The 23,906-nt window shown below is 40.6% G+C and overlaps 1 protein-coding gene across 3 annotated transcripts in view; it reads left to right on the top strand.

Annotated features, from left to right (window-relative positions):
• The window catches only part of SETD2 (SET domain containing 2, histone lysine methyltransferase), a 168,925-nt gene that overhangs the window by 29,109 nt on the left and 115,910 nt on the right, over positions 1 to 23,906 (top strand). Inside the window, exons 2-4 of one of the 3 annotated variants that reach the window (XM_053600468.1) lie at positions 7,927 to 7,942; positions 10,721 to 15,075; positions 19,622 to 19,753. In XM_053600468.1, coding sequence (XP_053456443.1) covers positions 7,927 to 7,942; positions 10,721 to 15,075; positions 19,622 to 19,753 — 4,503 coding nt within the window. Of the gene's footprint in view, positions 1 to 7,907; positions 7,943 to 10,720; positions 15,076 to 19,621; positions 19,754 to 23,906 lie in introns of those variants that run through there. The other 2 variants (XM_053600467.1, XM_053600466.1) reach the window with 2 other exon arrangements.

Here is a 23,906-nt window from a genome sequence, read left to right as displayed (position 1 = left end):
TGTGATCTTTTTGCTATATTGCATCGCCACCCTAATCAACAATAAAGGTGTGCTTTCATGAAGGAGAATCAGGAAAGTTGAAACTAGGTTGACCCCAAAAGGAAAAATTAAAAAGAAAGCCCCTTATTAGCTTTTTTTTTTAAGAGACAGAATCTCACTTTGTCACCCTTGATAGAGTGCTGTGGCATCACAGCTCACAGCAACCTCCAGCTCTTGGGCTTAGGTGATTCTCTTGCCTCAGCCTCCTGAGTAGCTGGGACCACAGGCGCCCCCCACAACGCTGGGTTGTTTTGTTGTTGCAGTTTGGCAGGGGCCGGGTTTGAACCCACCACCCTCATTATATGGGGCTGGCACCCTACTCACTGAGCCACAGGCCCTGCCCCTTTTTTTTTTTTTTTAATTTTTTTAATTTTTATTTTTAATTTCAGCTTGCTTGTTCATTCTTCGTTTGAAGTACTCTTTTTTCTTGTTCATTTTCTTCTTCCTCTGGCTGTGCTGTTTCCCATTGCCTCCCCAGTAGCTGAGATTACAGACGCCCACCACAACGTCCGGCTGTTTTTGATGTTGTTAGTAGAGACAGGGTCTTACTCTGGCTCACTGCTGCTCATACTGGTCTCGAACCTCTGAGCTCAGGCAATCCACCCGCCTTGGCCTCCCACAGCGCTGGGACTACAGGCATGAGCCACCACGCCCGACCTTTTTTTTTTTTTTTTTAAGAGACAGAGTCTCACTTTGTCACCCTCAGTAGAGTGCTCTGGCATCACAGCTCACAGCAACCTCCAGCTGTTGGGCTTAGGCGATTCTCTTGCCACAGCCTCCTGAGTAGCTGTGTAGTACAGGTGTCTGCCATAACACCTGGCTATTTTTGTTTGGCTGGGGCTGGGTTCAAACCTGCCACCCCTGGTATATGGGGCTGGCACCCTACTCACTGAGCCACAGGCACCGCCCCCCCCCCCCCCCAATTAGCTTTTCCTGTATGGTAATTATTATTTGTTATCTTCTTTTTTTTTTTTTTGGGACAGAGTTTCAGGCTGTCACCCTGGGTAGAGTGCTGTGGCATTGCAGCTCACAGCAACCTCCAACTCTTGAGCTTAAGTGATTCTGTTGCCCTCAGTCTCACAAGGACTACAGGCGCCTACCGTGATGCCTGGCTATTTTTGTTCTTGTTGCAGTTGTCATTGTTGTTTTACCTGGCCCGGTCTGGATTTGAACCCGCCAGCCTTGGTGTATGTGGCTGGTGCCCTACCCACTGAACTACGGGCACTGCCTGTAGTTATCTTCTTATAATAGTTATCTTCTTATAATAGTTATTTGGTATACCTCTGTGTCATGTTACTTCAGGTAAGTATAAAATTACTGATTACTGAACTAACATCTTGCCTTTACAGTCTTAGCACTGCTCTGAAAGCGATCCTTAAATAATTATTGAACAAATAGCCTTGTGATTGATATGAGAACTGATACTTAAGTGTTGCCTTCTGAATGATGTGACTGAGCAATCCATGAGCATGGTTCTGTGCCACTGGGATATATTCTGATGAAGTTTTCAGATTTGTCTTAAGCCCAGTTCACTCTTTGCAGTTGGTTACGATATCCATTCTCAATCAAACTCAGAAGGATTTACTGAGTTTCTTTCTTTCTTTTTTTTTTTTTTTAAGATACTCACTATGTCACCCTTGGTAAAGTGCTGTGGCATCACAGCTCACAGCAACCCCAAACTCCTGGGCTCAAGCGATTCTCTTGCCTTAGCCCCCCAAGTAGCTGGAACTACAAGTGCCCACCACAACGCCTGGCTATTTTTTTTTGTTGCAGTTGTCATTGTTGGTTAGCTGTCCCTGGCTGGGTTCGAACCTGCTACCTTCAGTGTATGTGGCTGGCACTGTAACCACTGTGCCATGGTGTATCACTGTGCCACTGTGCTATGTGCTGAGCCTTTTTTTTTTTTTTTTTGAGACAGAATCTCACTTTGTCTCACTTTTTCACCCTCAGTAGAGTGCTGTAACATCATAGCTTACAGCAGCCTCAAACTCCTGGTCTCAAACGATTCTCTTGCCTCAGCCTCCCAGGTAGCTGGGACTAAGGGCACCTACCACAACGGCTATTTTTAAAGATGGGGTTCTTGCTCAGGTTGATCTCAAACTCGTGAGCTCAGGCAATCCACTCTCCTTGGTCTCTCGAGAGTGCTAGGATTATAGATGTGAGTCACTGCGCCTGGCCACTCAGTTTCTTTAGAAGAGGTGTACAAATGTATATGACTGTAGGCCAATTAGAGAGCTAGGTAGATGCAACCTTTTATGATAAAAGATTTAATTTTGAAGACTTTCTGCTTGATGCACCTTTGATATCATTAAGATCTGAAGCAGTTGGGCGGTGCCTGTTGCTCCGTGGGTAGGGTGCCAGTCAAATATACCGAGGGTGGTGGGTTTGAATCCAGGCCCGGCCAAACTGCAACAAAAAAAATAGCTGTGGGTGCTGTGGTAGGTGCCTGTAGTCCCAGCTACTTGGGAGGCTGAGCCAAGAGAATTGCCTAAGCCCAGGAGTTGGAGGTTGCTGTGAGCTGTGACTTCACAGCACTCTACCAAGGGCGATAAAGTGAGATTCTGTATCTAAACAAACAAAAAAGATTCAAAGCAGTTTAACCTTTTTTTTTCCCCTGATAATCTTACTCCTTTACCTTGTATAGAGTGCAGTGGCATCTTCATAGCTCACTGTAACCTCAAACTCTTGGTCTCAGTCAGTTCTCCTGCCTCAACCTCCTGACATAATTATCCTCATGTCCAGCTAATTTTTTCTATTTTTGGTAAGGGCAGGGTCTCATTCTTGCATAGGCTGATCTCAAACTCGTGCGTTTAAGCGGTCCTACTGCCATGGCCTCCTGGAGTGCTAGGATTATAGGTGTGAGCCTCTGTGCCTGGTCTTCTGTGACTTGTTCATTTAAACAAATTTTAGCATATTGTTAATCCTCAGACACAAATAGTTGGCAAACTTGTGAATTTGTGGAACCTGTCACTTAAAAACTATCCTTTGCTCTTTATATTATTTATAACTTTCCAAAGCAAGTTTTCTTTTGTCATAAAAATTTGTTGCTGATTTTTACTATTGTGGCCTTATTAATTTCTTCAAAAAGGTCTTGGTCCCTTATTATTGAAGCAATCTACTCTCTTGCTCGTGTCCAGGTCTTGTCTTCTGGAAGCGTACTCCCAACTCTAAAATATCACTCTGACCATAATTTCCAATTTTTCCACCTCTTTCTTCTTCTTTTCTTTGTGGTTTTCACCAAATCTACTCTTTGAAGCCCCTGATAATGTTGCCCCTACCCTATTCCTTCACTTTATCAGCTTCTTTCAGATTTTATTCCCTCTCTATTATCTATGGATCTCTTAGGTCAGTCATTTCAATATTCTTGGGAATGCCTTCAATTATCTCAACTCTTTGCCTTCTACCCCTCTTGGCCCACCCATCTTGCTAGATTAATTCACTAATAATTTCCTCTGATAGCTTAATGCTGTCAGAAGTAGAATAAGTTTGTTTATGAGCTATATTATAAATTGGTAGTGTCCAACTCTGGGCAGCAACATTGAGAATTATAGTTCACTTCCATTTCTTTTCTGCACAATTGAATTTTCTTTTTCTTTTTTTACATAATTGAACTTTCTTCAAGTGTTTTGCCCTGTTCCTTCCCCCAACTTTCAACTAGTGATATCAGAAAAATGGAGGCCAAAAGGGATATGCTTGCTTTATTTTGAAACTTAACCATATCTTTTTTTTGAGATAGAGTCTCACTGTGTCACCCTTGATAGAGTGCTGTGATGCCACAGCACCTCAATGTAACCTCAAACTTGGGCTTACTTGATTCTCTTGCCTCAGCCTCCCAAGTAGCTGGGACTATAGGTGCTCACCGTAACAACCGGCTATTTTTTTGTTGCAGTTGTCGTTGTTTAGCGAGGCCCTGGCCTCGGTGTATGTGGCCGGCGCTTTACCCACTGAGCTACGGGCACCATCCAAAACTTAACCATATCTTCACTTACCTGTATCCTCTACTCTTGAGATCACCCACTCATCAACCTATTTAGTGATTCCATACTTTTTCTGTGATTTAAACGTCTTATCTGTTCACCAGCTCTATTTTTGATGAGAAGGAAGCAAGATGTGACATGGCTTGTATGATATGATAACTATATTTAAAAAGGACAACAAAGGCCTGTTTAAAGTAAAAGCTATACACCTATACACACAAGTGTTAGAAGGGCTTTATAGATGAAGATGTTAACAATAGTTGGCTATGGGCCGGGTGTGGTGGCTCACGCCTGTAATCCTAGCACTCTAGGAGGCTGAGACAGGTGGATTGCCTGAACTCACAGGTTCGAGACCAGCCTGAGCAAGTGCGAGACCCTGTTGCTAAAAACAAAAAGAGCTGGGCATTGTGGCAGACGCCTGTAGTCTCAGCTACTCAGAAGGCTGAGACAAGAGAATTTGCTTGAGCCTAAGAGTTTGAGGTTGCTGTGATGCCAAGGCACTCTACTGAGGGTGACAAAGTGAGACTCTGTCTCATAAAAAAAAAAGAAAACCCAACAGCAGTAGTTGTCTCTGGATGGGTTGGATTGTGGACCATGGACCTTTCCCTTTTTCTTTGTAATTTGGTGGATTTTTGTTGTTGTTGTTATTTTTTTTGAGAGAGTCTTGCTCTATCCCCCTGGGTAGCATACAGTGGTGTCATCATAGCTCACTGCAACCTCAAACTCCTGGGCTTAGGTGATCCTCCTGCGTTAGCCTCCCAAATAGCTGAGACTTATAGGTGTGCTCTGTGACACATGTCTAATTTTTCTGTTTTTATTAAGATGGGGTCTCGCTCTTGCTTAGGCTGGTCTGATACTCCTGAGCTCAAGAGATCCTCCTGCCTTGGCCTTCCAGAGTGCTAGGGTTGTAGGCAGGAGCCACCACAGCCAGTCAGCATTATATTTATTTATTTATTTATTTATTTATTTATTTGGAGACAGCCTCAAGCTGTCACCCTGGGTAGACTGCTGTGGGATCACAGCTCACAGCAACCTCTCACTCCTGGGCTGAAGTGATTCTCCTGAATCTGCCTCCCAGGTACCTGGGATTACAGGAGCCTGCCAAATGCCCAGCTGTAGGTCTACACCACCACTCTTAGCTGACTTTTAAACTTTCTTCATACAATCGAGGTCTTGCTATGTTTCACAAGTTGCTCTCAAAACTCCTGGCCTCAAGTGATCTTCCCAACCTGGCTTCCCAGAGTGTTGGGATTGCAGGTTTGAGTTAGCATGCCTGGACATAAAAATTCAATTTATTATTAAATTCTGAGAAATGTCTTACCATTTCTGTTAAGTAATTACTTGAGCTTTGAAATATACTTTCATCACTCCCCCTTCCCTTCCAATCCCACAAATTTATAATATTTCTTTAGCTGATTTTCATCATAGTTTGTCAGGATCATTTTTTTTATCCGTCTAAAATAGAACTGCTGAGGCTTAGGAAAGGATTCTGATCATCTTAGTATTTCTAGCACTTCATATTTGTGGTATGGTGTAGACAAGCATATGCTTAGACATTTCCTGGCACTCTTCTGTTAAAAATTTCTCATTATTAATTATTATTATTATTATTATTTTTGCAGTTTTTGGCCAGGGCTGGGTTTGAACCCACCACTTCTGGCATATGGGGCCGGTGCCCTACTCCTTTGAGCCACAGGTGCCGCCCCCCCATTAATTAATTTTTTTTTTTAAGACTAGTTAAGTGCAGTAGTGAGAAGGGGGAAAGAGTAGAACAAGGAGTTGACTGTGAACAATCAAGTGAGATAACTCACTACCTTTGGACCAGCCTCTCATTACTAATTTAAATCAAATGTTATATGCCATAGATTCTAATATGCCATAAGCTATACATATAAGACACAATTATTTTATTAACTACTAAGAAAGGGGAAAAATTCTGTCGATTAAACTGTGATGTTGGCCAAGGCAAGGGGATTGCCCTGAGCTCACAGGTTCGAGACCAGCCAGAGTAAGAGTGAGACCCTATCTGTAAAAGTACCCAGATGTTGTGGTGGGCACCTGTGGTCCCAGCTACTTGGGAGGCTGAAGGAAGAGAATTGCTTGAGCCCAAGAGTTGGAGGTTGCTGTGAGCTATGACACCACGATACTCTACCGTCTCCGAAAAATAAGAAAAATTAAAAATAAACTGTAATGTTCTTGATAGCATGATGCCACTTGTGAAGTTATTCTATGTAGGGAAATGTAGAGTTGTTCTAACAAATCTATGAGTTTTTCATTGATTTTTTTGGAGGGGGGAAAAAAGGGTTAAGCTTAGTACTGTTTCAGATCTCATTCAGGTATTGCCAACATTTTTTCCTCTCATTACTTAGTTTTGTATGGCTACCGCAGACTTTGGTGAATGGACTGAATTATGATACAGTCAGGCTTATATTGTGGGGAAAGGATTTTGTACATTTCTTTTCATGGACATTTAAATTAGATTTTTGTATTCCTTGCCATATAGCCTAAAAGAGTAACTTGCCTAAAATACTAATTTGGCTTTCATGCCTCTTTGTAGCTTACCTTTCTCCAAGTAGCTAGTCCCCCAGTATGCCTTGGTACACTGGTGTGCACCAGACTTTTGGTTTTTGATTCCTCATAGTCAGGATGCTGTGTGTTTACATCTGTTAGAACGTAACTCAGCCAAACACTGTGATATGGTGCACTGTAATGTGGAATAGAGTCTTGTATTCAGCAAAAGTAATGGATACCTAAAAGATTGAGAACCATTGATTAGTAAGATGAAATATGATTCTCCTTATGAGAAGCCTGGCAAGTCCTTCCTGATTCACCTAATTGTTGGCTTTTTCCTCCCTAAACATTATAATCAGGTAATATTGAACCATTTACAGTTTTCTCATACATATTGTTTTATTTTTATATTTATTTATTTTTGTGAGACATAGTCTCTCTCAGTCACCCTGTTGTTGAGTGCTATGGTGTCATAGCTCACAGCAACCTCAAACTCTTGGGCTTAAGCAATTCTGTTGCCTTAGCCTCCCAAGTAGCTGGGACTACAGGTGCCTGCCAGAACACCTGGCTTTGTTTTTTTTTTTTTTTTTTTGAGACAGAGTCTTAAGCTTTTGCCTTCAGTAGGTGCTGTATTGTCACAGCTCATAGCAACCTCAAACTTTTGATCTTAATCAATTCTCTTGCCTCAGCCTCCCAAGTAGCTGGGACTTCAGGCGCCTGCCACAATGCCTGGTGATTTTTTTTGTTGTTGCAGTTGTCATTGTTGTTTTAGGAGGGCTGGGCTGGGTTCAAAACCGCCAGCCTCGGTGTATGTGGCCGGCGCCCTACCCACTGAGCTCTAGGCGCCACTCCATATTCCGTGTGTTAATCTCTGTGCCTCTGCCTGGGATTTCCCTCTGCTTAGGATCTAGATATTCTTCAGTCCTCTCTGTAGGAAAAGATTGTTCGCGTTTCTATCTTCCCACTAAACTAAGTTGCTTATTGTCCTCTTTGCTGCTATACCATATATATTTTTATCATTATATTTACTCCATTATATTGGAATTACTTTTGTAGCAGATATATATATATATATATACATATATATATACACACATTGTTTTTTTTTTGTTTGCTTTTTTTTTAGCAGATTTATATTTTGTAACTCTCAGGAAACTGTAAGCTTCTTAAGGACAGGGATTCTGCTTTATTTACCTTTGGCTTTAGCACTTAGCATAGTACATGGCACTGTCTTCATTAAATATTTGTTAAACTAAATGTAATTGAGGCTGTGAAAGAATGAGCAGTGCATATAGACTGCAAGTGTCCTAAGTTCTAATAAAAAATAGCTCTCATTTCAATCATTTTTAAGTATTTATTATTTCTTCTTTTGCATGTTTTCTTGGCTGAATGAAAATAGAGAAGAAGAAAATGAGGTAAGTATATTATAACTTCTTCAGTGATTATGCGATTGACCTCTAAATACATTTTAGAGATTGGGTAAAAGCTGAAAACATTAAAAATTCAGCTGTCGGGCCACGCCTGTGGCTCAAAAGAGTAAGGCACCTATATGCTGGAGGTGGTGGGTTCAAACCCAGCCCCGGCCAAAAATTGCAAAAAAAAAAAAAATCAGCTGTCATTTTTTTTTTCTTTTTTCTTTTATTTATTTATTTAGAGACAGAGTCTCAAGCTGTCACCCTGGGTAGAGTGCTGTGGCATCACAGCTCACAGCAACCTCCAACTCCTGGGCTCAGACAATTCTCTTGCCTCAGCTTCCCAAGTAGCTGGACTACAGGCACCTGCCACAACGACCGGCTATTTTTTGGTTGTAGTTGTCATTGTTTGGCAGGCCCGGGCTGGATTCGAACCCGCCAGTTCTGGTGTATGTGGCTGGTGCTTTAGCCATTTGAGCTACAGGCGGTGAGCCTCAGCTGTCATTTTCAATGTGAAATGAAGTAATCGTTTTTGTTTTTTTTTTCCTTGCAGTTTTTGGCCAGGGCTGGGTTTGAACCTGCCACCTCTGGCATATGGGGCCAGTGCCCTACTCCATTGAGCCATAGGCGCCACCTGAAGTAATTGTTTTTGGAGTTATACTAATTCATCCCAGTGAGAGGTGATGTGTATCTCAAAAAAGGTTTTTAAACTTCAGAGTTTTGAGAACTTTAAAAAAAGGTGGAGGTGAGCCAGGCTTAGTGGCTCATGTCTGTAATCCCAGTCCTTGGGAGGCCAAATGGTAGATTGCCTGAACTAAGGCAAGACCCTGTCTCTAAAAAATAGCCGGGTGTTGTGGTAGGCGCCTGTAGTCCCAGCTTTTGGGGAGGCTGAGGCAAGAGGATTGCTTGAACCGAAGAGTTTGAGGTTGCTGTGAGCTAAGATGCCATAGCACTCTACCAAGAGTGACCAAGTGAGACTCTTTCTCAAAAAAAAAAAAAAAAAAAGAAAAAGTAAAGATGGAGGCAACTCTAGTGACAGCTTTTCCATATTCTTATGTATTGAACTTCCATGTAAGATTTACTTGGACAAGTAGATTGTTTCTTAAGAGTAATTGGAAACCATTGCTCTGTGATCATGCATGTGAAAACATTTACTTTAGCACTTGAATGCTTACTATGTAAGCATTTGAAAATTGATTTCAGCTTTTACTGTATTGAAGAGGAATATTATTCTCTTCTATAGCCTAAGTTAATTAAAGAACATCAATCAGAAAAATTTTGCTAATAGCAAGAATACCATCTTTAATTAGGCTTGAGTTAATTCCTATTGATTTTTATAATGTTCTTTCCATAACCTAGGTTATGCCTCTAACTTCTAAGGCCTATCATTTCCTTAGGTGATTGGGCAAATAATGGAGGGAGAAGTCTCCTTGGATATATACTTTGCAATTGTGTTGTTCATACAGTAGTATCAGAGGATAATCAGTCTTATCTGCAGTGTGGGGCCCAGGCAGAAACAGGACCAGTGTGCCAGGGTAAAAATTTATAGGAATGCAGAAAGCTGGTTCTCATTTGGTTACTTAATCTGTAAATAAGTGAGGTCAGAGGCTTCTCTATATGGTGATTTCCCAAATCTGGGAGAATTCTGTCATGCTTGTATCAAAATAAAACAAAATCGCCTGAAACAAATTTTCTTGCCTCATCTCAGAGCTCAGTAGTTCAAATTGATACTCCCTTTAGTGTGGATCATAGAGCAGTATTTTTAATATGTACACAGCTGATTCTATATGATGCCAGATGACCACCAGTTTTTTGGGTTTTTTGGGGGGTGGTGGTGCAGTGGTGTCATGATAGCTCACTGCAACTTCTAACTCCTGGGCTCAAGTGATCCTCCTGCCTCAGCCTCTTGAGTAGGTGGGACTCCAGGTGTGCCCTACTGTGCCTGGCTAATTTTTTCTGTCTCTCTCTTGCTCAGGCTGGTTTTGAACTCCTGAGTTCAAGTGACCCTCCCACTTTGGCCTCCTAGATTTACAGGCATGAGCCACTGTGCCTGGCCTACACTACTCATTTTAATGACCTCTGATGTTCTCTGATTGAACGTAAAAACAAACTCTTATGAGTACTGAGATGTTAGCTATTGCTCTTCGTATATGTATCAGTTAAATACATAATAGGCTTTAAAAAATGATTTTTAAAAAATGTTACCTGGAGTCCCAGCTACTTGGGAGGCTGAGGCAAGAGAATCCCTTAAGCCTAAGAGTTTGAGGTTGCTGTGAGCTCTGATGCCACAGCACTCTACTGAGGGCAACATAGTGAGACTCTGTCTCAACAACAACAACAAAAAATATTACCTGGAAAATAGTTAAATAGCTGGGCATTGTGGCAGGCGCCTGTAGTCCCAGCTGCTTGGGAGGCTGAGGCAAGAGAATCGCTTGTGCCTAAGAGTTTGAGGTTGTTGTGAGCTATGATGCCACACCACTCTACCACGGGGGACAAAGTGAGACTCTGTCTAAAAAAAAGAGAGAGAGAAAACAAGAATGGAAAAATATGGCTAATGAAGCTGGCTGTAGATTGTTAGGAATTTATTATACTATTCTCTATACTTTTGACGGTGTTTGAAAAGTTCCATAATAGAATTTTAAAACGATTCTTAAGTAGCTTGATAAAATTCAAATTATTTAAAAGGGCTTTTCATTGCTCTGACTGGTAAACATTTTAAACTGTGATGCTAGCCATTTGAAAGTAACTTTTAGTTGTAATTGTTGTTTTGTTCATTTATAGGCAAAGATTGAAAATGTGCAGAAAACGGGTTTCATCAAAGGATCAGTGTTCAAAGGTGTTGCTTCTAGTCGATTTTTGCCCAGAGGCACTAAGACAAAAGTTAACTTGGAAGAACAAGGACGGCAGAAGGTATCATTCAGCTTCAGTCTTACAAAGAAAACTTTGCAGAATAGGTTTCTGACTGCACTTGGAAATGAAAAGCAAAATGATAACCCAGGTGTACCTCTCCCAGTAGACTCGACTCCTAAAATAAAAATGGACATTGGCGATACCTTATCTACTACAGAAGAATCTTCCCCACCAAAATCAAGGGTAGAATTAGGCAAAATTCATTTTAAGAAACATCTGCTTCATGTAACAGCCAGGCCACTGCTGGCTACTACCACAGCAGTAGCATCTCCACCTTCTACGGCAGTGCAGTTACCAGCAGCCATAGCAGAATCAAGAACTGTAGACTCACCACCCTCTTCTCCACCGCCACCACCTCCACCTCCCCAAGTTACAACACTCTCACCACCAGCACCGGTAAGAGAGCCAGTGGCCTTGTCACACACGTCAGTAACAGTTCCAGTGACAGCACCAGTACCCTTATCAGTAGATATAGCTGTTAGACCTCTGAAAGAACCACCAGTTACAATTGTACCAGAATCTTTAGAAGTGGATACTAAGGACACTGTATCTAATAGTTCAGAAGAACACATAGCTCAAAATTTGAATGAGCAAGCAGATATTCTGTCACAAAAGGAAGATTCCCATATTGGGAAAGAAGAAGAAATTCCTGATAGTTCTAAGACTAGTCTGAGCTCTAAAAAAACGGGTTTTAAGAAGAAATCCTTACAATCTGAAGGCACCTTCCTTGGTTCAGAATCTGACGAAGATTCTGTACGGACTTCTTCAAGTCAAAGATCACATGATATAAAATTTTCAGCAAGCATTGAAAAGGAACGAGATTTTAAAAAGAGCTCAGCATCTATAAAAAGTGAGGATTTAGGGAAATCTTCACGATCTAAAACAGAGAGAGATGATAAATATTTTAGCTACTCAAAACTTGAAAGAGATACTCGGTATGTGTCTTCCCGATGTAGATCAGAAAGAGAGCGAAAGCGAAGCAGATCTCGTTCCAGGTCTGACAGAGGCTCTAGGAATAGTTTACCCTATTCTCGGTCAGAACGATCTCATTATTACGACTCTGATCGTCGATACCATAGGAGTTCCCCTTATCGAGAGAGGACACGATATTCTCGGCCATATACAGATAACAGGGCCCGTGAGAGTTCTGACTCTGAAGAAGAGTATAGGAAGACATACTCAAGGCGCACTTCATCTCATTCCTCCTCTTACAGAGACCTGAGGACATCATCATCTTACTCTAAATCTGATCGGGACTGTAAAACTGAGACCTCTTACTTAGAGATGGAGAGAAGAGGAAAATATTCTTCAAAACTAGAAAGAGAATCCAAAAGGACTTCAGAAAATGAAGCAATGAAAAGATGTTGTTCTCCCCCCAATGAACTGGGATTCCGACGGGGGTCATCATATTCCAAGCATGATAATAGTGCTTCCCGTTATAAATCTACCCCTTCAAAACCTGTACCCAAGTCTGATAAATTTAAAAATTCTTTCTGTTGTACAGAATTAAGTGAGATCAAGCAGTCTCATTCTTCTACTTTACAGACTCCTTGTTCAAAAGGTAGTGAGTTAAGACTGATTAATAAAATTCCTGAAAGAGAAAAGGCAGGGTCTCCCTCTCCATCAAGTCAATTAAATGATTCACCTACTTTTAAAAAGCTAGATGAATCATCTGTTTTAAAGTCTGAATTTATGGGACGTGATAGCCATGATAGTATTAAGGAATTAAACTACTTATCTAAAGTGAAGAATGATCAGTTAAGAAGTTTTTGTCCCACAGAATTAAATGTAAATGGATCTCCTGGGACAGAATCTGATTTGATGACATTTTGCACTTCTAAAACTGATGCTGTTTTGACAACTTCTGATGATAGTGTGACTGGCTCAGAGTTATCTCCTTTGGTCAAAACCGGCAGGCTTTCTTCAAGTCGATTTCAGAATAGATGCAAAGAAAAATACTTGGATGATACTTCCATGCAGCACAGTAAGTTGGAAAGCCCATTTAGGGAAATAGAACTTTCGGTGTCACCACACCCGGATAAACTCATGTCTTTGCCATTAAGGACTGTAGATTATTCCAAAACAGTAATTAAAGAACCAGTTGATATGAGAGTTTCTTGCTGCAAAACCAAAGATTCAGAAACATACTGTACTTCAAATGACAACAACTCTTTGTGTTACTCTGAAGCTGAAAATATTGAGCCTTCTGTTTTGAAGATTTCTTCAAATAGCTTTATGAATGTGCATTTGGAATCAAAACCAGTTGTATGTGATAATAGGAATTTGACAGATCACTCAAAATTTGCATGTGAAGAATATAAGCAGAGTGTTGGAAGCAGTAGTTTAACCACTGTTAATCATTTTGATGATTTATATCAGCCTCTTGGCTGTTCAGTTATTGCTTCATCTCTTCAGAGTCTTCCATCAGGAATAAGGGTGGACAGTTTAAATCTCTTGCAATGTGGAGAAAACACACCTCCAGTTCTGGATGCAGTGCTGAAGAGTAAAAAAAGCACAGAGTTTTTGAAGCATGCAGGGAAGGAAACAATAATAGAAGTAGCTAGTGGCCTTCCTGATTCAGGAAAGGGATATACTAGCTGGGAGAACAGGCATAATAATGGATTATCTGGGAAATGTTTGCAAGAGGCTCAAGAAGAAGGGAATTCCATGTTGCCTGATGGAAGAGGAAGAACAGAAATCTGTTTATATGAAGAAGGAGAAAGAGGACATGCACATAATTCTGATGATTCAGAAGTTGTATTTTCTTCTTGTGATTTGAATTTAACCACAGAAGACAGTGACAGTGTGACTTACACCTTAAAATGTGATAGTAGTGGTCATGCTCCAGAAATTGTGTCTACTGTCCATGAAGATTATTCTGGTTCTTCTGAAAGTTCAAGTGATGAAAGTGATTCGGAAGATACAGATTCTGATGACAGCAGTATTCCAAGAAACCGTCTCCAGTCTGTTGTGGTTGTGCCAAAGAATTCTACTTTGCCTATGGAAGAAACAAGTCCTTGTTCTTCTCGGAGCAGTCAGAGTTATAGACACTATTCTGACCACTGGGAAGATGAGAGATTGGAGCCAAGGAGACATTCATATGAGGAAAAATTTGAGAGTATAGCAAGTAAAGCTTGTCTTCAAACTGAGAAATTCTTCCTTCATAAAGGAACAGAGAAGAATTCAGAAATTTCTTTTACACAGTCCAGTAGAAAACAAGTAGATAACCACCTGCCAGAAATTTCTCATCCTCAGAGTGATGGGGTTGATAGTACAAGCCATACAGATGTGAAATCTGACCCTCTAGCACACCCAAATTCAGAAGAAACAGTAAAAGCCAAAATATCTTCTAGACAGCAAGAAGAGCTGCCAGTTTATTCTTCTGATGATTTTGAAGATGTCCCAAATAAGTCTTGGCAGCAAACCACTTTCGCTAACAGGCCAGATAGTAGACTGGGAAAAACAGAGTTGAGTTTTTCTTCATCTTGTGACATCTCCCGTATGGATGGCTTGCACTCATCAGAAGAACTTAGAAACCTAGGGTGGGACTTCACTCAACAAGAAAAGCCTACTACCACATATCAGCAACCTGACAGCAGCTATGGAGCTTGTGGTGGACACAAGTATCAGCAAAGTGCAGAACACTATGGTGGGACACGTAATTACTGGCAAGGCAATGGCTACTGGGATCCAAGATCAGCAGGTAGATCTCCTGGAAGTGGAGTTATGTATGATCGAATTCAAGGACAGGTACCAGATTCCCTAACAGATGACCGTGAAGAGGAGGAGAATTGGGATCAACGGAGTGGATCCCACTTTTCAAGTCAGTCCAGTAAATTTCATCTTTCCCTTGAGAAGGACAAAGGGTCAGTGCAAGCACCCGAAATAAGCAGCAATTCCATTAAGGACTCCTTAGCTATGAATGAAAAGAAAGATTTTTTTAAAAATTTAGAAAAAAATGATATCAAAGATAGAGGGCCTCCTAAAAAAAGGAGACAAGAATTGGAGAGTGATTCTGAAAGTGATGGTGAACTTCAGGACAGAAAGAAAGTTAGAATGGAGATAGATAAGGGAGGGACATTAGTGCTCCCAGGCTCAGCACTGATTGGGCCTTCCTGTGTCATGGATGACTTCAGGGACCCACAGCGATGGAAAGAATGTGCCAAGCAGGGGAAGATGCCTTGCTACTTTGATCTTATTGAAGAAAATGTTTATTTAACAGAAAGGTAAGCCTACCATTAATACTTGTTGACAAATTTTAACCTCCTTATTGTTTAAAAAAATTAGCTTTTTACAATTCATACTTCATGAGCTTAACCATATGAAATAGAATTGTATGATAAAATATAAATTAAAAACTCTAAAAAGGGGCGGCGCCTGTGGCTCAGTTGGTAGGGCGCCGGCCCCATATGCCAAGGGTGGCGGGTTCAAACCCGGCCTCGGCCAAACTGCAACCAAAAAATAGCCGGGCGTTGTGGCGGGCGCCTGTAGTCCCAGCTACTCGGGAGGCTGAGGCAAGAGAATCGCTTAAGCCCAGGAGTTGGAGGTTGCTGTGAGCTGTGTGAGGCCACGGCACTGTACTGAGGGCCATAAAGTGAGACTCTGTTTCTACAAAAAACAAAAAAAAAAAACTCTAAAAAGTGTTTTTATTTAGATTTTATTTGTTATTTAGATTTGATAGTATAGATTCCTTCCCCCAATATGTTTTTCTTACTTGGGAAAAGGCTGTCTAATTTTTTTCTCTTATTACTATTTTGGTTTTAAAAGTGTAACTTAGGCTAGGTCAGTTTTCCTCTAATTCCTTTTACATGCAGAAGTGGGACAAAACAAAAATGAAACCGTGAAGAGGAGGAGAATTGGGTTCAATGGGATGGATCCCACTTTTCAAGTCAGTCCAGTAGATTTCATCTTTCCCTTCAGAAGGACAAAGGGTCAGTGCAAGCACCCGAAATAAGCAGCAATTCCTTTAAGGACTCCTTAGGTATGAATGAAAAGAAAGGTTTTTGAAAAACTTAGAAAAAAATGATATCAAAGATAGAGGGCCTCCTTAAAAAGGCTTGCACTCATCAGAAGAACCCCAGTAAAATAGTCTACTCTTGGAAAATAAAAAAGTGGTTATGTTAGATTTTTTTCTTACTTTGCAAAAAGGTTCAGAATGAAGTGTCCAGGTTCTTTATAAAGCTGGAACTAGACTAGAACATAATTTTCTTCCTTCTTTTTTTTAGCCCATTGTTAATAGATTAAACCAGTAATGTAACAAATACTTTAGAAGTGGTAAAATGGTTTATCAAAAATCCCCGACATGAAATAAGGTATAATGAGAGCATAAATAATGAAAATGTGGTTTTCTATTTTTTTTTTTAATTTTATTTTGCTTTCAATTTCAGCTGGCTTTCACTCTTCTTAGTTTGAAGTTTTTTTGTTTTTAATTTTTTTTTTCCTTTCTTCCTTTAGTGATTCTCTTGCCCTTTGCCTCCCAAGTAGCTGGGATTACAGGCACCGCCACAATGCCTGGCTTTTCTTTTCTTTCTTTTTTTTTGGTAGAGACGGGGTTTCACTCTGGGTCAGTCAGGCTCATGCTGGTCTCAAACCTTCAGGAAATCCACCTGCCTCGGCCCCCCACAGTGCTGGCACAATAGGCGTGAGCCACCACGCCTGGCCGAAAATGTAGTTTTCTAAAGCAGACCTTCACAGTCTTTTTTTTTTTTTTTTTAAGTTTTCCCCTTGGGAAACTATATGCTGACACCAGAGCCTAGTCCACCCTTCAAAGCAATTTTAGAACCGTTTTTCTGGAATAGCCATCAAAGCTGTTGTCCTGTTATGCTTGATGTCCTGAATGTCATTGAAATGTCTTATTTTCAATATTTCCTTTATCTTTGGGTAAAGAAGGAAGTCACTGGGCCCAGATCAGGTCACAGTCTGTTTTGACTTTTACTCCTCCTCGATAATTTTCTCATTTTCCTCATGTAAATATATGTTGAATATGCTTAAAAAAGAAAACACTATACATTCCTACCTACTCACTGCTCCCTTTTGAAAATTTTCCTCCTAGCTGGGAATCAACCTAGCCATCATCCTTTTGAGCATTCAAAATTTTATTAAATTGAAGAAATTTTCTACTGTGGATAAGGTAAAAGACTTCATTTTAAAGTTAGGTCCCACTAAAATTTTATTCCTATTAACGGTATACCAAGGGTGGCAGATTTGAACCCAGCCCCGGCCAAATTGCAACAAAAAATAGCCAGGCATTGTGGTTCTGGCAGGCACCTGTAGTCCCAGCTACTCAGGAGGCTGAGGCAAGAGAATTGCGTAAGCCCAAGAGCTGGAGGTTGCTGTGAGCTGTGATGCCACGACACTCTACCGAGGGCAACAAAGTAAGACTGTCTCTTAAAAAGAAAAATAACCTTTATTTTTTTATGTTGTGGAGAGCCTCTTGTACTATATTCATTTATCTAGTTGTAAATTAGGTTTACATTTGAAATATTAGATATCTTGGCTCGGCGCCCATAGCACAGTGGTTGCGGTACTGGCCACATACACCAAGGCAGGCAGGTTCGAACCTGGCCAGGGCCACCTAAACAATGACAGCTGCAACAAAAAAATAGCCTGGCGTTGTGGTGGGCGCCTGTAGTCCCAGCTACTTGAGAGGTCGCGGCAAGAGAATTGCTTAAGCCCAAGAGTTTGAGGTTGCTGTGAGCTGTGACTTCACAGCACTCTACCAAGGGAGATATAATGAGACTTTGTCTCAGAAAAAAAGTTAGGTGTCTTAAGTAGTACCCTTTAGGAATTCTGTGACTGATGGATTATACAGGGTATCTTGTAAAAGAATATAAAATAAAACTAATCAGTTCAATCCTCCGGCTTCACTAATGAGAATCAGATATATATGTGGGGGGAAGGTTCAGATATATGATTACGTCATATAGATTTGATTGGTGGAAGTGTAAGATGGCTCTACTGTTTTTGGAGTGGGAAGCATTTATATGTGTTCAGCATTTTTTTTCGGTTGTTGTTGTTTAGCAGACCTGGTCTGGGTTTGAACCCGCCATCCGGGCACTCTAAGCATTGAGCTGCAGGTACCCAGCCTGCGTTTAACATTTTAAAGTGCCTGTTACATGCTAGGCATTTAGGAGGAAACAAGAAGACATATTATTATAAAAATAGCGGGGCGGCACCTGTGGCTCAAGGAGTAGGGTGCCAGTCCCATATGCCGGAGGTGGCAGGTTCAAACCTAGCCCTGGCCAAAAACCAAAAAAAAATAAAATAAAATAAAAATAGCGTGACTATAATGAAGTTTTTCTTATATTTATCAGAAATAGACTTAACCTGCAAAAATCTGTGCCTATTAGTCCTAGTCTGACCTTTTGGCAATACAAAATAAAGTTGCTGCTGATTCTTCAAAATAATAGCTTTTAAAGTATTTGGTTGTTTTTTAAAAATTGTTTCAGGTTAATTAAGGGTACAAAGAATTAGGTTACACTGTGTTTGCTAGGTAAAGTCTCTCTTACAATTGTATCCTGCTCCCAATGGTGTGCCATATACCCTAACATTGTGCCCCTTAAGTGGGAGCACCCCCATTTCCTTCCCTCCGCTCTTCTCCATGTAAAGTATTTGTTATTTATGTTTAGTTGTCTTTAGGTTAAGCATATTCATATACTTATTAATGAATTGTATCCTTAGTTGATCAAGAAGAATCATTCTTTTTACCTAAACTTACTATCATTATACTCTTAATCATTTATAAAACTGAGGCTAGAATATAACGTGTTAAGGATTAAAGCAGATTACAGTTAGGAGATTAAAATAACCAGTTAGAACAGCTGTGCCCCACATGACCGCATTTAATAGAGTGAATTATAGTTCCCTAAACAGTCACATACCAATGAGGGGGTCAGGGATGGTTTGTGTTCACATGTCTCTGCCCCCCACCATTGGTTTGTGACTGTTAAGTAGGTCTTCTTTCACCATCCATGATTTTTTCCTTTTTGACCAGTGTCAAAAATAGAGTTCAGCATAAAGGCCAATCATATTTTCACCTTTGCTTTGCAGACTCTGGATGTGTTTTTCTGAACCCAGTCAAATTTCAGCAGTTTCCTTTCTCCTCCAAACTAAGTTAATCATCTACATTGCAAGAGATTAGCCTTTTGAAAACTTTTATCTGCTTATTCTGTGATTATACTTCATTTTTAAACAAACCTTTTCTTTATACAAGTGTGATGTTACTGAAAAATCTTCTAAAAGACTTAATTGAATTGAAATTCTTAAAAATCCTATTTTTTTTAGAAACTCCTTTTTTCCTCTCAGCACTTTATTTCAAGTATTCATTTATGAGCTCTGATTCTTAAACTTTAATCAGCTGTGTCACTATTTGTAACACCCAAGTTTTCCTATTGTCTCTTGAACCCACTATTATTTTAAAACTTAAAATTGGTCAGAATCTGAGGGTTAACTGACCTGGACTAGGAAAAAGGGTTGAGTTCCAAAATGATAATCTTGGACTCATCCCATCTGCCCTATATGCCAGCATTAAGATTGCCTCTCCTCTTTTTTGTATCAAGTACATAGGTCTTTCAGTCTCACAAATGCTAATGATTATTTTTCCTTTTGGATTGTTGACTTACAGGAATCATTAAATGTGAAACTAAATATCATTATATATTGTGTGCGCTAAATATCATTATATATTAATATAAATATCATTATATATCAATATAATGTTATATTATTGCCAGGAGATTTTTTTACCAGTTTTTATGAAATTGTACCCAATAGAAAGAAGAATAAATCCCATCGGGATATTAAGCGAATGCAGTGTGAATGTACACCGCTTTCCAAAGATGAAAGAGCTCAAGGTGAAATAGCATGTGGGGAAGATTGTCTTAATCGTCTCCTCATGATTGAATGGTAAGTAAATCAGAATGCTCTGCTATTGCTCAATCCCTATTTTTTTGTGTTGATGTTATTTGTTTTAAAGAAACAAAGTTTCAGGGTGGCGCCTGTGGCTCAAGGAGTAGGATGCTGGCCCCATATGCTGTGGGTGGTCGGTTCGAGCCCAGCCCCGGCCAAAAAACGCAAAAAAAAAAAAAAAAAAGAAACAAAGTTTCACTCTGTCACTCAGGCTGGAATGCAGTGATACATTCATAGCTCACTGTAACCTTGAATTTTTGGGCTCAAGCAATTTTGCCTCAGCCGCCTGAGTAGCTAAGATGTACCCCACTTGGCTAATTTTTTTTCACCAATTTTTTTTTCCTGTTGTAGATTCAACCAATTGAGATTGAAAATACTAGAAAAACAATTGCATCTGCATTCCCTAAACAATACAGTATAACAACCATTTCCGTAACAGTTACATTATATTACTATAAATAATCTGGAGCTGATTTAAAATGTACAGGAGGATGTACATAGGTTATATGAAAATAGTACATGATTTTACATAAGGGACTTGAACATCTGAGGATTTTTTTTTTTTTTTTGTGGTTTTTGGCCGGGGCTGGGTTTGAACCCGCCACCTACGGCATATGGGACCGGCACCCTACTCATTGAGCCACAGGCACCGCCCACATCTGAGGATTTTTATATGTGCTAGAGGTCCTGGAACCAGTCTCTCATGGACACTGAGGGACGATTATACACTCCTTGACATACATTTAAACTCCCATACAACAACAAAGAGAATAATTCTGTATTTCTGCCTAACAATAAACAGCCACCCTTTTTACAAATGAACACATTTGTAAAATGAACACTTTGCTAATTTTTAATTTTTTTAGGGATAGGGTCTCACTGTGTTGTCCAGGCTGGTCTGAAACTCTTGGCATCAAGCGATCCTTCTGCCTTGGCCTCCCAAAGTGCTAGGATTGCAATCATGAGCCACCATGTCTAACCCAGTCCTTATCTTAAATGTCTCTAAAATGTCAACAAGAATTATTAGTAAAATCGGGCGGCGTCTGTGGCTCAGTGAGTAGGGCACCAGCCCAATATACCAAGGGTGGTGGGTTGGAACACGGCCCCAGCCAATCTGCCAAAAAAAAAAAATAGCTGGGTCTTGTGGCAGGCCCCTGTAGTCCCAGCTACTCGGGGGGCTGAGGCAAGAGAATTGCCTAAGCCCATGAGTTGGAGGTTGCTGTGAGCTGTTATGCAACGGCACTCTACTGAGGGTGACAAAGTAAGACTCTATCTCTAAAAAAAAAAAAGAATTATCAATAAGTAAAATTTAACCTTTCTCTTATCTGTGGATGAATATTTATAAACAATAAAATCTCTGATGTACAGTAGAAATAGATACTAATTAAGGAGACAAATTTCCCTTGCATTGTTCATAATGTTATAATACCTGTAACACTTAGGTATTATATGTGGCACATATATCTGGCACATTTTATGTGATTTGTAAGTAGTCCTATTACTAGTAATATTATATTTTTGTTCAGTGCCCCTTTATCTCCTATAATGTTCATGTCCTGGAGGTAAATGTTGGTTGTTTTTCCCTTTTGAGATAGAGTTTCAAGCTGTTGCCCTAGGTAGAGTGCGGTATTGTCACAGCTCACAGCAACTTCAACCTCTTGGGCTTAAGCAATTCTCTTGCCTTAGCCTCCCGAGTAGCTGGGACTATAGGTGTCTGCCACAACACCTGACTATTTTTGTTATTGTTGTTTTTTAGCTGGCCCGGGCTGAATTCGAACCCACCAGCTTTGGTATATGTGGCCGGTGCCCTATCCACTGAGCTACAGGCACCGACTGGTTCCATATTATTATTATATACAGTAAATATCTTTACATTAGAAAAACATTGGGTAGAGTGCTGCAGGTCATAGCTCACAGCAGCCTCAACCTCCTGGACTCAAGAGATCCACTTAACCACAATGCCCGGCTAGTTTTTCTTTTTCTTTTTCTTTCTCTCTTTCTTTCTTTCACTTTCACTGAGTCTCACTATGTCACCCTCCATAGAGTGCTGTGACGTCACAGTTCACAGCAACCTCTAATTCTTGGGCTTAAGCGATTCTCTTGCCTCCGCCTCCTAAGTAGCTGGGACTACAGGTGCCTGCCACAATCACTGCTATTTTTAGTTGCAGTTGTCATTGTTGTTCGGCAGGCCTGGGCTGGGTTTGAACCTGCCAGCCTCTGTGTATGTGGCTGACACCATAACCACTGTGCTATAGGTGCCAACCCCCAGCTAGTTTTTCTATTTTTAGTAGAGACGGGGTCTTGCTCTTGCTGAGGGTGTTCTCAAACTTCTTAGCTCAAGCAATCCACCCATCTCAGCTTCCCAGAGTGCTAGGATTACAGGTGTGAGCCACCTTACCTGGCCTTTTTTCTGTATTTCTTCAAAAAAATTTGATAATTTTTTTTTTTTAAACAATCTGATTGATACCCTTGTTTTTTAACATGGAAGAAGTATTAAGGTGATTTTTTTAGTCTAGGTATCTTATTTTTAATGTTAATGAAGTGTGTTTTTCATGGCTCTGTTTTGCTCATGTTATATAGTGTTGCAAAAATATACTGTATACCTTGATAAAATAAAAATTTTTTTGGCATTCTTTTTTTAAACTAAATTTTGAAGTGACAGTACAGATACAAGAAGAGGGGACAAGATGAGCACTATTTTAATTTGATATTGTTGCTTTAGTCAGTCTTCTGGGTTTTCCTGCCAACCTTGCTAAATATAGATGAAGAATTTCATTTTTTTTTTTTTTGGGACAGAGTCTCAAGCTGTTGCCCTCCGTAGAGTGCTGTGGCATTGCAGCTCACAGCAACCTCAAATTCTTGGGCTTAAGCAATTCTCTTGCCTCAGCCTCCCAAGTAGCTTGGACCACATGCGCCCGCCACAGTGCTCGGCCATTTTTTTGGTTGTAGTTGTCATTGTTGTTTGGCAGGCCTGGGTAGGATTCGAACCCACCATGTCCGGTGTATGTGGCTGGCACCCTAGCCGCTTGAGCTACAGGCGCCAAGCCTAGAATTTCTTTTCCTCCTGTTATTCCCTCACTTGAGCTTTAAGTAATCTGTTGTCTTCAGGATTCAATTCAAATGGAGCCTTGCATTCAGAGCCCTTCGTAGTATATTACCAGCCTGCCTTTCTATCCTGCTGCAGCCCACCTTTCTTATCACTTATCCTTAGCTGTTTTATTCCCTTTTCCTTAAATAGGCATTGTTTTCTATTTCTGTGTACTGGGAGGGACAGTCGGATCTCTAGCTTTCTTTATCGATTCATATCCTGTCATGAAAGATTCTACATTAATCCTGTTCTATCCTGAAAGCTTTCTTTCAGTGTCTCACTCTCAAGTGAATCCTTCATTCTTTGAACATTAGTAAAGATGTTATTTGCTGTTTGGCAATAAATAGTGATGTATGATGAACGATCGGTAATTTCTGTCATAGCCTTCAGAGAAGGCCTCATTTTTTTTTTTTTTTTGTGGTTTTTTGGCTGGGGCTGGGTTTGAACCTGCCACCTCTGGCATATGGGACTGGCGCCCTACTCACTGAGCCACAGGCGCCGCCCTTCTGTCATAGCCTTCATTGGCACTAAAAGCCTTTGTCAGCTTTAGAATATTAAGAATTCCACTAGGCATGGTGACTCACATCTGTAATCCTAGCATTCTGGGAGGTTTAGACATGTAGATTGCTTGAGCTCATGTGTTCAAGACCAGTCTGAGTAAGACTGAGACCTTGTCTCTCCTAAAAATGGAAAAATCTATCTGGGCATAGTGGCACATGCCTGTAGTCCCAGCTACTCTGGAGGCTGAAGCAAGAAGATTGCTCAAGTTCAAGAGTTTGAGGTTTCTGTGAGCTATGATATACCATGGCAGTCTACTCAGGGCAACAGAGTGAGATTCTGTCTCAAGACCACAAAAAAAAAAAGACTATTAAGAATTTTTTGAGGCTCAGTGCCTATAGCTCAAGCGGCTACGGCGCCAGCCACATACACCAGAGCTGGCGGGTTTGAATCAGCCCGAGCCTGCCAAACAACAATGACAAGTACAACCAAAACATAGCCGGGTGTTGTGGTGGGCACCTGTAGTCCCAGCTAGTTGGGAGGCTGAAGCAAGACAATTGCTTA

This window comes from Nycticebus coucang, chromosome 8 (assembly GCF_027406575.1).
Source record: "Nycticebus coucang isolate mNycCou1 chromosome 8, mNycCou1.pri, whole genome shotgun sequence".
NCBI lineage: Eukaryota > Metazoa > Chordata > Mammalia > Primates > Lorisidae > Nycticebus > Nycticebus coucang.
Note: the sequence above shows the minus strand (reverse complement) of the source record. Positions and strands in the feature narration are given on the sequence as shown.